The 16,160-nt window shown below is 38.9% G+C and overlaps 2 protein-coding genes across 3 annotated transcripts; both read left to right on the top strand.

Annotated features, from left to right (window-relative positions):
- The first annotated feature begins 5,096 nt into the window (after nucleotides 1-5,096).
- LOC131021677 (uncharacterized) lies at nucleotides 5,097-11,432 on the top strand. 2 transcript variants are annotated; one of them, XM_057950935.1, is made up of 14 exons: nucleotides 5,866-5,919; nucleotides 6,637-6,732; nucleotides 7,517-7,595; nucleotides 7,717-7,773; nucleotides 8,068-8,123; nucleotides 8,541-8,766; nucleotides 9,154-9,240; nucleotides 9,344-9,418; nucleotides 9,565-9,648; nucleotides 10,099-10,163; nucleotides 10,241-10,436; nucleotides 10,522-10,610; nucleotides 10,946-11,060; nucleotides 11,212-11,432. In XM_057950935.1, exons 2-14 carry the CDS (start codon nucleotides 6,719-6,721, stop codon nucleotides 11,251-11,253), a joined length of 1,185 nt encoding a protein of 394 aa, XP_057806918.1. In that variant the 5' UTR covers nucleotides 5,866-5,919; nucleotides 6,637-6,718; the 3' UTR covers nucleotides 11,254-11,432. The 2 variants fall into 2 exon arrangements, with proteins under 2 accessions (XP_057806917.1, XP_057806918.1); XM_057950934.1 differs by lacking the exon at nucleotides 6,637-6,732 and having other exon boundaries at nucleotides 5,097-5,919.
- Nucleotides 11,433-12,499: 1,067 nt separating this feature from the next.
- LOC131021678 (pentatricopeptide repeat-containing protein At4g19191, mitochondrial-like) lies at nucleotides 12,500-15,996 on the top strand. Its single transcript, XM_057950936.1, is given in 3 exon segments — nucleotides 12,500-13,082; nucleotides 13,779-13,806; nucleotides 13,809-15,996. Coding segments are annotated over 3 exon segments (1,923 nt in total). The 5' UTR covers nucleotides 12,500-12,783; the 3' UTR covers nucleotides 15,405-15,996.
- The last annotated feature ends 164 nt before the right edge of the window (nucleotides 15,997-16,160 follow it).

The raw sequence follows: 16,160 nt of genomic DNA, 5'->3' as shown, positions 1-16,160 counted from the left end.
ACAAAATTACCACTTGACAAACATGGATTTCATACCTCAATATCGCATGAATTGTTGTCATTTTCCCCATAAATCGATTGCTAATATGTGTTTGTATCCCAATTTTGAGTTTTATGAAGTCTTGATTGCTTGGTATAGTTTTTGAATATTTTCAGGGCAAATCAAGAGTTGATTGGAGAATTGTGGGCGCATAAGAGTGAAGTACGTCTCGAGAGGAATCCGTGAGCGCGAACGGCGCCCGAATCAGAGCTCGGACGAGGGAAAACGGAGCCGACGAAGCCAGCTGCGCAGGACCCCACGACCGCGGCAGCCGGCCATGGCTGAAGAACACTGAACCGCGGTCCCTCCCGCGACCGCGGGCCCGACCGCGGCCTCCTGCGCCTGAGTACAGAACGATTTTGAACGTCGACCGCGGTCCGAGCCGCGGCCGCGGTCCCCGACCGCGGCCTCCTCCCTTTCCAGCCACGTTCCCGACCGCGGTTCGTGTCGCGACCGCAGGGATAAGGCGGGGATCCGTCCTTTGGTGGGCCCAGACGCGAATTTTGACTCTAAAACCCCATTTTTCCCCCTTTTTCTCTCATTATTCATCACTCATCTTCTCCAACATTCATTACACACACACCAACCCTTTCACTCCCAATCTTCCATTCACAACCCTAGCTCCATAACTACACTCAACCACCCATTTGAAGAAGGCATTGAAGAGGAGAGAGGATTGAAGCAAGCTATTCAATAGGATTTGTTCATTCTTTCTCTCTCTTTCATTTATGTTTCCTTTGTTATTGGGTATGTTATTGTTGAACATGATAGGCTAATTTCTCTTTGATTTGGGGATTAGGCTAGATGATTATTGTAATGGATTGATTATTTGTGCTCAATATAAATCTTGTTTGTTCCTTTGCACTTTATCTTTTCAAACCCTTGCTTTATCTCTTGTGTAGATTGTTGGCCGCATTCTATGCATTTCTAATTTGCAATTTGAATCGGGAGAGGATATTTGCAATAGATAAGGTGTTTGAAACATATCAATTCGATAACCGGGAGGTTGAGAGTTGGGTGAGAGTATGTCGATCTTTGTGTGCTTTTGGGAGTTATAGGTTAGAAGTTGACCGGGGACGACAACTATGACCCGTAATCTACCGTTCTAGTCGTCCGGGAGTGGGCTAGAACTAGTTGGGAGATCACTCTAGATAATTAGGATCGTCAAGATTAGTATTGAGCTATAATTGAAGTCCTTTGCTTAACCATCGATGCCTAGTCCCTAAATCGTCTTAATCATTACATTAGTCCACGTTGCTTACTTGTTTTCATTTGTATTTGCACTTGTTAAGTATTTGGTTAGATGATCAAACCAATCACTCCATCGTTTAGTCTAAATAGTCTAGTAAAATGAATTAGGATAATCACTATATTGAACTACTAATCCTTGTGGGATACGACCTTGCTTCCATATATTACAACTACCCGTATACTTGCGGCGTGGTGAAAATATTAGCGAACAAGTTTTTGGCACTCAATTTTGAAATTAATTTGAAATTGATTTCAAATTGGAAACTCCATTTTTATTATAGTATAGAAGTTCAATTTTACGTGTATGTAATATAAATACTACTATAATATAACTTCCTTTCTATTCTTTTTCTTTGAGAATTACAAGAGGTATCTATTATATAATTAAATAAGCAATCCATTTGTACGTAGACGAGAAAAGTAATCGTACGCAAGCGAAACCACTATCCATACAAAAATGGAAAAACTACTCACACAAAGATGAGAAAATTACCCACACGCATACGGAATTGAATCCAAAATCTCTTACAAAGGAGAGTCTTTGGATGCTTCAGCTTTGTCACTTCAGCTACCTCATTGGCATATAACTTCCTTGCTTAGTAATGTCTCATTACCCTTTTGGCAATATATTCTCACCTTATACCTAATATTTTATAAATAATTTCTATCAACCCACTTTATCTACTTTTTACATACACCTTAATCTTTGCCCAAAAGTAATGGAACACTACTAATGGGACGAAGGGAGTATATGATTTACAGCTTTCCTACATATTTCTTTTATTGTCTTTCATTGTGTTCTTGTTAGATATTTTATGCATAATTTATACGCTTTCTTTCTATTATGCATTAGTTATTTGGATGTGGAGTGACAGACTCAACCTATGTTTAGAGTGTTTAGGATTTCTATGAACATAGCCCTGCTTAGCCTTCCTTGAGAATATGACTTGGGTTGATTTGTCACTTTAGGATGACCTCGTACTATTGCGGGCAACAATTTATGTTAGTTTAGTCGAAACAACTGCTAATCGAAGAAGAAGAGGTACCTTCTATTTCATCGATATTAACATGGATTGAGCGATCTAGAAAAGATGAAGTACCTCACAAATCTGTTTCGTTGATATCGTCCCACTTCACTTGGTCTACTTTTCATTTTGGAGCGTCCCACCGACTTGGCCTATTCCATTTTTAGTAACAAATTTTCACTACAATAGATAGGGGTGAGCATCGGTTCGGTGCAAAACCGAACCAAAAATTGAAAATTGAACCAATGGTTAAAATTGGAACCGAACCACACCAATTGGGGGTGCCAAATCGAACCAAAATTGAACCGGTAAAATCGTCGATTTCGATTCGATTTACCAAACCGATGCATATATATATATTTTCCCCCGAAAAAACCAATTATAAGGCGAGAAGGGGAAGTCGAGAAGGGGGTAGTCGCCGCTGGAAACTGGACGACGCGTCTGGGCAGTCGACTAGGCTGCCGCCGGAAGAGGTACTTTTGTTAGGTCCGGAGGGTCTCGAATAGGTGTATGGGGGGGATACACCTATAGGCTATTTTTAGCAAATCAGAGAGATCTCAAGATAGAGATCAAAACGAAACATTACACGCAAACTTAGACGCCTGTTTACAGAAAAGAGTTTTGACCAAACAGGGTTGACGACTGATACTGAAATACTCTTCAGTAATGAGTTATCAGTTAAGTCATTGGAACTTAACTGATGCACGTTAAGGCTTCAGTCGAGTTTGCTAAAACAGAGATGTTACAAGTCTTCCTGACTATCGGAGGATAGATCAGTCAGACTGATAACATACGCAGCGGAAATACTTTTGTTTCGTAATAGTCTGTGTTGAGCACGTTGTTAGTCTTAGGTTTCTCTTTGCATTTAATCAGTATTCAGTTTATCAAATGTAAGAACACAAGTAGGAATGTAAAACTGAAAGCTGTAAATAATACAGAGATTTTTACGTGGTTCGGAAAACACTTCCTACATCCACGGTCGGTTGATTAGACCAACAACTTTACTCCGCAAGTGCTTACGGGTGCACTGCAAACCTATCCGTGTGCTTAGCCGGGTGCACACAACCGAATCAACTGAAGATCCAATCTTCAGTACCAACACTTCACTCGCGTTGGATTTCTTACTCCTAGCACGAAGTGACACTAGGATCTCACGGAGTCAGAGTACCTTCCTGAACTTCTTTTCAACTCAAACACTCGATTCTATCGGTCGAAGGGAGGTTTGAAATCTTGCCAACTAAACTTCAAAGAACAAGTTCTTTGGAGTTAGTTTTAACTTAGGCTCTAGGTAAACAGGGGTTTGCCTAAGGTCTAAGAGAATGTATGTAATCAGCAGTGACTGATTTTTGGCTTTGATATTCTCTTCTTCGATTTAAGTTTTGGAGAGGTTAAGCTTTGGCTGAGAAACAATTTTGGCAGAGTTTCAGCTTATGTCGTTGAATCGGTGAAGATTGAAGTGATCCTCGAGCGCTATTTATAAGAGAGGTCTTGAATAGATCAGTTGGCGGAGAACGTCTTCAAGATTTCTTCCGTTGGAGAGCTTTTTGAATTTGGGCTGAGGCATCAATCTTCGAGGTTCCTTGTTTGGTGAGAACGACTATGTTGAATAGCAGGAGATGCGACGTCTCTGATAAAGTAGCCACCAAATAGGAATGCCATCTGCAGAGAAAGGAGGATCCTGAGATCTCTGCATTTAATGCGGCTGTACTTTTGGAGTACGTGGCTTCCTTTGAACGTTGGAGGTTCAGTCCGAGGAAGAATGTTTAACTGATACTTAACTTTAGTATCAGTCCGCTGAATCCACGTGGCACGCATTAAGTAATCAGTTTCGGACTGATTCTTCAACTGATACTTCAGTTGGCAACTTCAATCTTCAGTCCTTCGTCCTTCAGTCTTCAGTCTTCAGAACAACAAACTAAACTAGAAAAGAACTCTAACACTTAAGTTCGAACAGTTCTAGTCTATTACAATTAAGGCCTATGAATTTTGGTATCATCAAAACAAGGATTAGGATATTCCATTAAGTTCCCAACAACTTTGTTCTCGCCGTTGGAGTCTGGGCTGTTCCAGCGACGCGGACTGGGGGACGGCAGGCGAGTCACAGAAGGGGTGAATCGGGTGACGCTCGGCCTGGGCTGTCGCGGCAAGTTGGCGACGCGGACTTTTGGAGTCGCAGGCGAGTCGGTGACGAGTCGAGGACCGGCGGACGGCGGGTAGGACGTAGGAAAGTGGAAGACGATTGAGAGTCTGGAAGGGAGAGGAGCGACAGGTAGGTTAGGAGAGTGGAAGGGAGGATTTCAGACTTAGGGTTTCTTTTAGGTTAAAAAATTAGAAAATTAATTATATACTATAAAATATAAATATATAATAATATTTTTCGATTTAAAATCGAACCAAAAATTAAAAATCGAAATTGAACCGAAATTTTTTTATTTTTAATTTTCGGAACCGAACCGAAAATCAAACCGGTAAAATCGGGATCAAACCGCACCGAAACGGTTCGGTGCGATTCGGTTTTGAGTGTCGGCTCAGTTTTTGCTCACCCCTAACAATAGATATGAGATCTACTTATTTTATGGAGTACTATTTTACATTATAATTTTACTCTTCTTACTAATCGCGTAAACAAGAATTAGGCCAAATGAGATAGGACAAATGAGTAAAATTTTAAAAATACAAAATACAAAATTAAATAAGTGTCACGTAAGATTGAGAATAGGGAACAGCTCTTAAAAATGATCTGTATATACAATAAATAGATATATTTGGGCTTATATTTTAAATTGTTGATACTTGAAGGCTCATATGCACACATTTAATTAGGAAAGGCAAGCCCAAATCCTTATCTACCGAGAATCGCATTTTACGATATCGTCCTTCACCTATCTTCTCAAAAACCCTAATTTAGTCCCGACGAGCTAGGGTTTCGACAACGTAATCAAATAATTTCAAGGGTGGTGGCTGAGTTATCATCTCCGGCAACTCGGATTAGGATGGATTTCGACGAGTACGACTACCTGGAGAAAGCGGTCGAAGAAACTAACGGCCCAACGAAGAAGGAGACTCCAGATACAGAGAAGGAGAGAGAGAGGAGCGAGAAGGGGTACAGGAGGAGAGAGAGGAGTGAAGATGATGAATTTGATGAAGAGGAGAAGGAGAGGAGAAGCAGCAGCAAGAAATCGAGGAATGATGAGAACGGCCGTGACAGAGAGAAGGATAAGGATAGGGACAGGGACAGGGATAGGGATAGGGATCGAGAAAGGGATAAGGATAGAGACAGAGATAGAGAAAGGAGCTCGAGGCATCGGAGTGGAGAGCGGGATTCAGAGAGAGAGAGGCGGAGCTCGAGGGAGAAGGATAAAGAGAGGGAAAGAGAGAGGGATAGAGAGAAGGAGAGGAAAGATAAGGATAGAGAGAAGGAGAGGAAAGAGAGGGACAGAGAGAAGGAAAAGGAGAGAGAGAGGCGAGAGAGGGATAAGGAGAAGGAGAAGGAGAGGGAAAGAGAGAAGGAAAGGGAGAGGGAGAGGAGGAGCCGCAGCAGGAGTCGATTGGAACGTGAAAGAGAGAGGGAACTGTTGAGGGATAAGGAGCGTGAGGAGAGCAGGTGATAACTTGCTGCTTTCTCTTGATTAAAATTTTAAATTTATTGTTAGTATACTGTCAAATGAGTGATTTCTTTCCTTAATGTGTGATCTGCCCTTGAATGCCTAGAAACTGAAATTCATTATGGTCTCAGAAACATGTTGCAGAGTTGATATTTTAATTAGCCTACTCAAACGACAGTCACTTTTGGATATCATATTGCTTTGGTTTTCCCCTGTGCAACATGGAGGGGATTAACATTTGAAGGCACTGGTTTACCAGTGTCATTTTGATTGGATGTTTCATTTCGTATCCCCTTTAAGTGGACTGTTTGATTCCAAAACATTTGGTATGAGTTATCGAGTTATTGAACTGCTGGACATTAAAATATAGTTTTGTTTTCTGAGTGTCCTTTTATTTCCATATTTCAATTACACTTCACTACCATCAAGACTAGTTGGCAGCTGAGTTGAGGGCCTGCTCAATGCTCATATGGAGCAATCATGTAAAGTTAAAATATAGTAGAAACCAGGATAACTAGATAAATCTCCTGCTATTTATGCATGCGGTTTTATTAAACACAAGACATGCTGCACTATCTGTTTTTCGCTTAAAAAAAATTTCCTCTCTTTCGGTAGAGTTGTAATCTGGAGGAAATACATTTAAGGATCTTCTGCAGAAAACAAAAGTGAGTTTATACATAGAGGATATAGTATTCTAACTTGAGTTGAAATCGTAGATGGAATATTTGCACCTTAATGGGATAACAATGCGGAAACCCTGTGAAGGCTTCTTCAAAGAAGAAAGTGGATTTCCACATAATGGGTCCAATAAGGTCTGTTTTGTTTCTTTGATTTGGGCTATTAGATTTGGCTCACGCTTCCATCCTTCTATGTTTTTGCACAGCTGGCTTTAAGGTTACTTTCATGCCTCTGAACTGAGATGTTGACCGATGGTGTGTTCAATTTTTAGGTCGGCAAGGCTTGTGGTGAAGCTGTATCAGTTTTCCATCCTTTTCTTCACTTCGAAGACGAAAATGCTTTATCTCCATAACTGTGGCATTATTCCCTTTGCTCTGAACAGGGATTTTAATGAACTTGAATATAAGATATTGTGATTAGGTTTAGTCTTTGACCTTTCTGGAACTTGCAGTCATTTGACAATGCATATTAATCCATGAATTTATAGGCCATAATAATCTCAAAGGTTTTCTACTTTGTTTTCGTGGGCAATCTAAACCTTGCACTTCTAAACTATGTGAACTTGTAATAGTTGAGATTTTATACTTCTGTTAATCTGGTGTGCTTGAGATGATGTACTACATTTAGGTGTCTGATGGAGAAGGCCCGTAATGAATATCTAATAGTATATGTTAGTTATCTTTTTCTTCGAATTGATATTAAAACCATTGTTCTGGTTTAGGAATAGCTTTGTTTGTTGGAACTTAAACAAGGGTGCTGGAAGGAGTTTGTGGGGTGAAAGTACATGAACTTCGGGGGAGAGTGAGCATGGGTTTGAGATTATATTCTCTAAGACACTAGCAAGGCTGCATTTATTGGAATGCTGACCTTTTTCCATGATTATATATATTCTCATTCTACTTGGAGTCATTTGTGCAGAAGATTCAAGGACAAAAAAGAAGCTGTGGAGCCTGAAGCGGATCCAGAAAGGGACCAGAGAACTGTTTTTGCATATCAGGTATTAGTTGGACTCTAAATGTGTATATCTCAATAATCCTTGGCTGAAATCCTCGTACGCCCTGCATTATTGTTTATCTCATCATCACTGACTTATTCTCTGCTATCTTCCTTAATTGTAGATGCCACTGAAGGCGACTGAGAGGGATGTGTTTGAGTTCTTTTCACAAGCTGGAAAGGTTGGTGTGGGTTATCAACTTATCATAAATGTTCTAGAACCGCATTTGATTTTCCACCTTGTAATGTCATCATTTGGTGATTTTAACAAAATTCTTCTGAGACATGTGAGTTGCCCTAGATGTATAATATCTTCGGAGTCAATTGGCCCATATAATTACTTTCATTTTTTCTCATGTTGAACCTAGTCCGAAGCTGGTATTAAATTTATGTGGACCTCCTGGTTCAATATAACTTTTTTCCCCATTTTGATAAGATGATGCAGTTATATCATGCTTACTCTATTTTATCTTCAGGTTAGGGATGTTAAATTGATTATGGACCGGAACTCGAGGAGATCAAAAGGTGTCGGGTATGTAGTGCTTATTTTGATTTTTCCTTTCACACTATTAAATTTTGTAAACTGTATTCTAGTATGAATTGTTGTTTTTCCAGTTATTGTTAGGGATAGGATGCCTTTTACTTCTCAAGCCATGATGCACATTTGCAGTCTTATCCTATGTCAAATGAAGATAATAAGGTTATGCATTGTATCTTTCTATGTCTAAGTCCATGCCTTAACCTGCCTGCTGGAAAAGCTTAATGTGGATGTCAATGTCTGTCTTCTTATTAGGCGGGATGTTCCTCTGCTAATACTGGACTGAAAAAAAATAGAACTCCATTTATTTTGCTAGAAAGCTGGCTGTTGAGAATGTACTGAGTTTTGGGCTGTGCTAGCCTGTATTTTGTAGTTTGTACAGCACAATTAAGATTGTTAACATGTTTGCAGGTACATTGAATTCTATGATGCTATGTCTGTACCAATGGCTATAGCTTTATCTGGGCACCTTTTTCTTGGACAACCTGTAATGGTGAAACCTTCAGAGGCTGAAAAGAATCTTGTCCAATCAAACACTTCTGCTGGTGGGTCAGTTGCCGGACCATATGGTGCAACAGACAGGAAACTTTATGTAGGAAATTTACATTTCAACATGACAGAGTTTCAGCTTAAGCAGGTATATTGCTTCTTCCTGGTGTTGTCTATTTGTCATGCATTTGATTGTTCTACCATTAGGTCCATTACTATGAGTAGCATGTAACCTGTTCCATCTTTTAGCCCACCATTAGATCTGTTCATTAGAGCTGCCACAAATGGAAGATTTGTTTCCTTGTCTTTTGTTCTGCTACTTCACAAATTTATTCTTTATGGCTTATGTGTTCATCTGTTCAAATGTCCAAGGATTGATTTTTGATACTTTTGAGATATCTGAAGCTGTTGGGGCTATTTTTGGTTTGTGTTCATCTGTTCAAATGTCCAACAATTAATTTTTGATATCTTGTAGACATCTGAATCTGAAACTGTTGGGCCTATATTTGGTTAATTGACATTTGTTCATTCTCAGATTTTTGAAGCATTTGGGCCTGTTGAACTTGTTCAACTTCCAACAGATCCTGAGACGGGACATTGCAAAGGTTTCGGGTTTGTTCAAGTCAGTATTTTCTGCATGTTAACTGCATCAATACTTACTTCTCTGTCGATATGGTTTTCTATATTTTCAAAATCTGGTTCATTTATCTAAAACATCATCACAGTTTGCGCAACTTGAACATGCAAAGGCAGCACAAAGTTTGAATGGGAAACTAGAGATTGCTGGTCGGACCATTAAGGTATCATGCTTGGGTGTTAGATTTTCATGTTTTGATTGTTATAGACAGGCTCTTTGGAACAATTTCTGTCACTTTACTACTTACTAGTTTTAGGAGGGTAATTATGCACAGCTTGGTCCTCTTACTCTGTTTTGTGTCAATTTCAGGTGTCCTCAGTTACCGATCATGTTGGAGCACAAGATTCTGGAACAAAAACTGCAGATTTTGATGATGATGATGGAGGTGGTTTGGTGAGTGAATATTTAATTGCATTATCTGGATAATAATATTGTCTTAGTATATTATGGTTATTGTTCTCAGGCTCAGGTTTGCAGTATGATGTTTCCCAGAATATTTAGGTGCTTTTATCCTAGTACCTTTATGCTTTTGTATTTTAAATGATGTATTAGTACTTAACTTGTCCTGATGGACATCCTTGTTGATTCTTCCTGTCTTATGATTAGGATCTTTTGTATATTGCAATGTTTTATAATGATAAATTCTACATCAATGTTACAAGCCTCATTTACAAAAAAGTTGGTGTTTTTGTTGTTGTTGGTGTTGATGTTGGTTTTGAATTTTTGAGTATTTTTTATTGGAGTTATCTAAGAATGATCATTATTGTTGATTTTTTTCTTTCACGTGAAGCTTGTAACCTCTTTTTATATGGATACTCATTGTTAAGTTTATAATCTTTGCAGGCTCTGAATGCTCAATCCAGAGCAATGCTCATGGCAAAGCTTGACCGCAGTGGTATAGCTTCAAGGTTTGTATGCAGGGTTTTGTTAAACCAGTAGTTTCCTCCTGGTTTGTTTTGATGCTGACTTCATATGTCTTCCACAGTGTTGTGGGGACCCTTGGAGTGCCTGCCTTGAATGGAGCAGTTCCTTCACAGCAAACTATCACCATGCCCATCAATCCAACATCAGTCCTTCCAAATGCAGCCCTTCCTGCTCAGGTTGTTTCCATGGCTCCAGAACCTATCGGAACACCCAGTGAATGTTTGTTGTTGAAGAATATGTTCGACCCAGCCACTGAGGTTAGTGTTTTGCTGTGTGTTTCTGCCTTTCTGGTCTGGGACTTGTATCTCTCCTGTTAATGATTTTTTAAAAATCATATTGCAGTCTGATCCTGAGTTTGATCTGGACATTAGAGATGACGTGCAAGAAGAATGTTCCAAGTATGGTCGTGTGAAGCATGCATATGTTGACAAGTGAGGACTCTCTGATTTCCCCCTCCTTTTGTAATGATATGTGAAGATCGTTGTTTGTCGACCCTATGATTTTATGAATTGGGCACAATCATCTCTCCCGTCCCCCTCTCCAGCACCCCTCAGTCCCCAAAATAAGTGAAAAAGGGACAAAATCTAGATCCATATGGTGGGTGTGTGTTTAATCTGTGAAGAGTTGAGTACAATTTGAGCAAGCTTTTTATTTGTTAATTCCTTTTTTCAGGCCTTAATTAATTGTCGGTTAGGCATGTTAGTCCTAGTATTAACCTGCATGTGGTGTTATTGAAGTAGCCCTTGTTATGCTGGTTTACTTGCAGGAACAGCGCTGGTTATGTTTATTTGAGGTTTGAAAGTGTGGAAGCAGCATCTCGTGCTCAACAGGCAATGCACAAGAGATGGTTTGCTCGCAGATTGATTTCGGCCATATTCTTGGTAGTGTACTGAACTATGCTGCTTTACTAGTGTGATCTTTGTGACAGTAATTCTGTTCCAAGTTTTTATTTTTTTAAAATTGTTGTCATTCTCAATATAATAATGTTGTCGTCTAATTGTAATAACTTTTGTATTATTGATGTTGTTGCAGCAACCTTATGAATACGATGCCAAATTCAAAGGTAGTGCCTGATGAAAATGCGACGTCCCGGCCCCCACCCTCGAAAGACCGTGCGTGTTGAATTTGATTGTGCTAGGCTTAGTCGTAATAGTGTTCCAGACCATGTAATCTTGTAATTTCAGACTGCCTGGAACTTTGTTACAGTTCTAATGTGAATTGAGGCACCAGTTGAATGAGATTGCTTGTGAACACACCACCTATGCATTTCATCCAGACTTAGGCATTGGATGGGTCATGGTTGCAAGATGAGACGCATGAATCTGCACCTTACACTACGGGTCAGTATATTTTCTTTAGGACATATTAATGGAACGGCTTAGTTACAGATAAATCAAATCTCGATTTGTTCATTTTCTCTATAAATGTAAATTAATGAAGAAAATAACAAAACAAGTATTGATTTTTATGATTTTAAAAAAAGTACTGATTTTTATGTAGTTTATAAAATTAATGACATCAATAATATTTTTTGACTTGTTAAAATTAAAATAAAAGATACTAACGACGATTAAACATAATCAATGCTCACGCATATTGTGATTGAGATAGGTATGTAACAAATCTATATTTACTATATTAAAAAGTCAACATTTTAAAATTGATTTCAAAATTGATTAATAATTTTATAATTATAATAAAATTGAAGGTTTATTTGTAAACTTTATTTTTTCTTTTTATTTCTTTTTTTAATCTTCTTATTTTTTGTTTAATTTCTTATTAAAATTGTGAAATTCGACTAATTATAAAATATTTAATATGTATATCAAATTAAAGATCCCGATAAGAGCTTTAGTTTAGTACTATTTTATGTAAATATTTGATTTAATATGTAAAAGTTATATTTATTTAAAGATTGCAATTTTTAAAAAATATCTCTCCTCTCTCGTCTCTTTTGAATAAATCTATTTTTAAATTTTTATTTTCATATTCATTTTTTAACTTAATTTTTTACCTTTTCATAATATCAATTTTTATTATTATAAATTTGTCTTTATTTTTTGTTTTTTTAATATTCATCTAAAATATATTCAATTAAAGTTAATTAATTTTATTATATTTATAACTATGATAATTGAGTTGGTATTAATTTTATATAAATATAGAAATATAAAAACTTTTTCCGAGCATTGTACGATACATAAATGCTAATTATTTTCTATATCATTAATATTTATTTTTAAAATTTGTAGGCAATTGATGACAGGGGAAATTGAAAAAACAAATGTCATCACACAACCTTATACTACAATTATAGATAGATTTCATTTGTTAGCGGTTAAAACTAGTTGTAAATTTTTGAACTATGAAAATTTCCAGTTTGCGTGTGGGTAGATTGATTTGCGTCAATCCATACAACAAACTTTTTCATTTAAATCACATCAAGCATCTCATCTCCTCTGACTGCTATTACACACCTCAAATACTTTGAAATTCATCAAGAAAACTGGAAGCTTGCGGATGAGCTGCGTTGCGGTTGAGACATGATCATTCTGTTATCAACCGATTCAAAAACCAATGGAATTGTTGGCGCGTATCTGAGACATGCTCAACCGATTTTCAGTTGCCTCATGGAATTCCTGCATAAGGCAATCAGTTTACAGTGGCGATTTTCGGAAGGCGATTCTTCTCTTCACCCAAATGAAAAATCAATCTCATTTATATCCCGACAATCTAACCTTTCCTTTCGTTGCAAAAGCATGCGCAAAACTATCAGACCTCAAACTGTCAAGGATGATCCATGCCCACATTGTTAAAACGCCCTACTGTTGGGATGTATATGTGCATACTGCACTAGTTGACATGTACGTCAAATGTGGTCGTTTGGGTTGCGCGCAGCAAATGTTCGATGAAATGCCAGGGCCGGCCCTGACATTCCGGGGCCCTAGGCGAAAAGGAAAAAAGGGGCCCCTTAAAAGATGAAGGTTCGAGAAGTTGTAGCATCGTGTAGCATTAACTATAAAGTGCAATAAATTAGAAAACAATGATCAAATAATTATAGAAACAAATTTAGATCTCCTAGCATTTTGAGCAGATAATGAGATAATCAAATTGAAATTCACAAGCAAATAGAGAGAATTAAGAATAAGATAGTGTTAGAATGAGAGAGAGAATGAGAGTCTTGAGAGAGAGCAGAGCACTCAGTCTTCTATCAATTCAGAGAGAGAGAGACATTGGGGAAAAAAAGAAATGAGAGAGAGACGTTAGTTTGTTGGGAATTGGAAGAGAAAAAAGAATTAAGAGAGAGAGAGAGAGATCAGGGACATTAACTTGCTGGGAATTGGGAAAGAAAAAAGAATTAGGAATTGGAAGAGAAAAATGAACTAAGAGAGAGAGAGATCAGAGACATTAACTTGCTGGGAATTGGGAAAAGAAAAAAGAATTAAGAGAGAGAGATTAGTGACGTTTATTTTGGGCTTAGGAAAAGTAGGAAACATAATTTTTTTTTAATTGGGTCAATAATAATATTGGGCTTTACATTTTTTGGGGCCCCTAAAATTTGGGGGCCCTAGGCCATTGCCCCTTTGGCCTAATGAAAGGGCCGGCTCTGTGAAATGCCCGTGTGTGATGTAGCTTCTTGGAATGCGTTGGTTGTGGGTTTCGCTCGAGCGGGTGTGTTTGATAGAGTTTCTTTGCTGTTCAATAGAATGAGGGCTGCCCGCGTTGTGCCGGATGCGGTTACTCTGATGGGCTTGACTCATTTGCTGTCTGGAATGAAGGATTCAATGTTGTTGGGCGGTGTTCATTGCTTTGGGATGAAATGTGGGCTTGAAAAGGACGTCTTGGTTGCCAACACTTTGATAGCTGGCTACGCGAAATGCCGCGACTTGTGCTCAGCTGAGAAGGTGTTTCTTGGCATTGCTTTGGATTGTTTGAGTGTAGTTTCGTGGAATGCTATGATCGCTGGTTTTGCTTATTTTGAAGAGTGGTTGAAGGCTATTAAGGTTTACATCCGGATGCTTCGTGATGGATTTCGGCCTGATGCAAGCACGATTCTTAATTTGCTATCATCGATGGCTCAGCAGTCGGATTCTTTACTGTGTGGGAGGCTTGTTCATGCTCATGGAGTTAAAATCGGGTGTGATGCGGATATCACCGTGCTTAACACCCTTGTTTGTATGTATTCAAAGTGCGGTGCCATTGATTCCGCGAGGTATATATTCGACTGCATGAATGTGAGGTCCTGCGTTACATGGACAGTGATGATTGGCGCGTATGCAGATAAGGGTGATTTGGATGAGGTGTTATCCCTGTTCCATGAGATGGAGGCTGCTGGCGAGAAGCCTGATTCTGTCACGGTTTTCCATCTCATAGCAGCGTGTGGTAAAGTCGGAGGGCTTGAGGTTGGGAGATGGATTGATGGTTACACCACTGCAAAGGGGCTAAAGAAGGATTTGATGGTGTGCAATGCATTGATAGACATGTATGCGAAATGTGGAAGCATGGCACACGCTCATAACGTGTTTCTTGCCATGGATGAGACAAATGTAGTCTCTTGGACGGCTCTCATCTCTGGATTCGCGCTTAATGGCAGATCTCGAGAGGCGTTAGATCATTTTGATCGAATGTTGGAGTCAGGTGTGAGACCAAATCATGTGACTTTCCTTGCCGTTCTTCAAGCCTGCACTCATGCTGGTTTGTTGGAGAAAGGATGGGAGCTCTTTAACATGATGACTAACGAGTACCACTGGAATCCTGGATTGGATCATTATGCTTGCGTGGCCGACCTCTTTGGGCGTAGAGGAAAGCTGAAAGAAGCGTTGGATTTCATCCAAGAGATGCCTTTCACACCAGATGCGGGGATTTGGGGTGCTCTGCTTAGTGCTTGCAAGATTCATCACAACTTAGATATTGGTGAGCACGCAGCGCGTCATCTGTTTCGACTGGAGCCACAGGCTGCAGCGCCTTATGTGGAAATGGCTAATATATATGCATTGGCTAACGAGTGGAGTGGGGTGGCTGCTATGCGCGTGGAGATGAAGTCCAAACAAGTAGCCAAAACCCCTGGCCAAAGTATTGTACATATTGATGGGAAATGTTATTCATTTACAGTTGAGGATCGGTTCCATCCTAATAGGTGTAAGATATTTGAGACGTTGGATAACTTAGTTTTGCAGTTGAGAGATGATATGGATATTTCTCCTTGCGAGGAATTTCAATCATGATTCAGGTATGGGGTGTGGTAACTCATGGGCTATGGCGGCTTCTGTCTTCTGCCATTATCTTTTTGCAGGCATGAAATGAGGTCTCACTTGGTATTCTTATACCGATTTCGGATAACTGAAGGAACGTATATTTGCATCTAAGAAGGCTGAAATCCGGTGGTGCCTCTCCTATGTTATTGCAGATGAGCGATGTTTCTACCAGTTAGATTTGGTTCACTCTTTCATCCTTGAAGGTTAGTTTGATGCCTCTATGTTGACCGATGGCGTGTTCAATTGTTAGGTCTTGTCTCTTGTGGTGAAGCTGTTATCGATTTTCCATCCTTTGTCTGACTTGACATGAATTTGGCCTTTCTGGATCCATGAAGATAATTGCAAAATTCTCCACTTTTTCATCAGAAATGATGGAATGGAGATTGTATAGATTATTTGAAGACCAGTTAGTATGGTTGCAGGTCATAATAGGTTCAAAAGTGTAATTTAAAATAGATTCTGAACCTTGAAGTTTTGTTAATCTGGACTAATATCTTCGTAGTTTTGCCTCAGATGTATGATTACAATCGACGATTGGTTTTTAACTGTCATTGTCAAAGTGTTACATTGCAGTATTTATCAATCAATTTAAGTGTCTTTGCACCAAAACAAGACTTGGAGTTGGAAATGCTCCTATTAAGCAAAACGTCATTATGCTATTCATGTTTGTTAATGTGAAACCACATGCAAATTATATCTTATTTTTCTTTCAAGTTGTGAAAACAA

The sequence above is a fragment of the Salvia miltiorrhiza genome, chromosome 4, assembly GCF_028751815.1.
Source record: "Salvia miltiorrhiza cultivar Shanhuang (shh) chromosome 4, IMPLAD_Smil_shh, whole genome shotgun sequence".
In the NCBI taxonomy this organism is placed as follows: domain Eukaryota; kingdom Viridiplantae; phylum Streptophyta; class Magnoliopsida; order Lamiales; family Lamiaceae; genus Salvia; species Salvia miltiorrhiza.
The sequence above is the reverse complement of the archived record's forward strand: the minus strand, read 5'-3'. Positions and strand labels throughout refer to the sequence as shown.

Excerpts from the sequence above, each read along its gene's own strand:
- LOC131021677 (XM_057950934.1), top strand. The coding sequence starts at position 5,309 with ATGGATTTCGACGAGTACGACTACCTGGAGAAAGCGGTCGAAGAAACT. Across the intron at positions 10,611-10,945 it reads AAGCATGCATATGTTGACAA|GAACAGCGCTGGTTATGTTT; the intron begins GTGAGGACTCTC and ends GTTTACTTGCAG. Across the intron at positions 11,061-11,211 it reads TGATTTCGGCCATATTCTTG|CAACCTTATGAATACGATGC; the intron begins GTAGTGTACTGA and ends ATGTTGTTGCAG.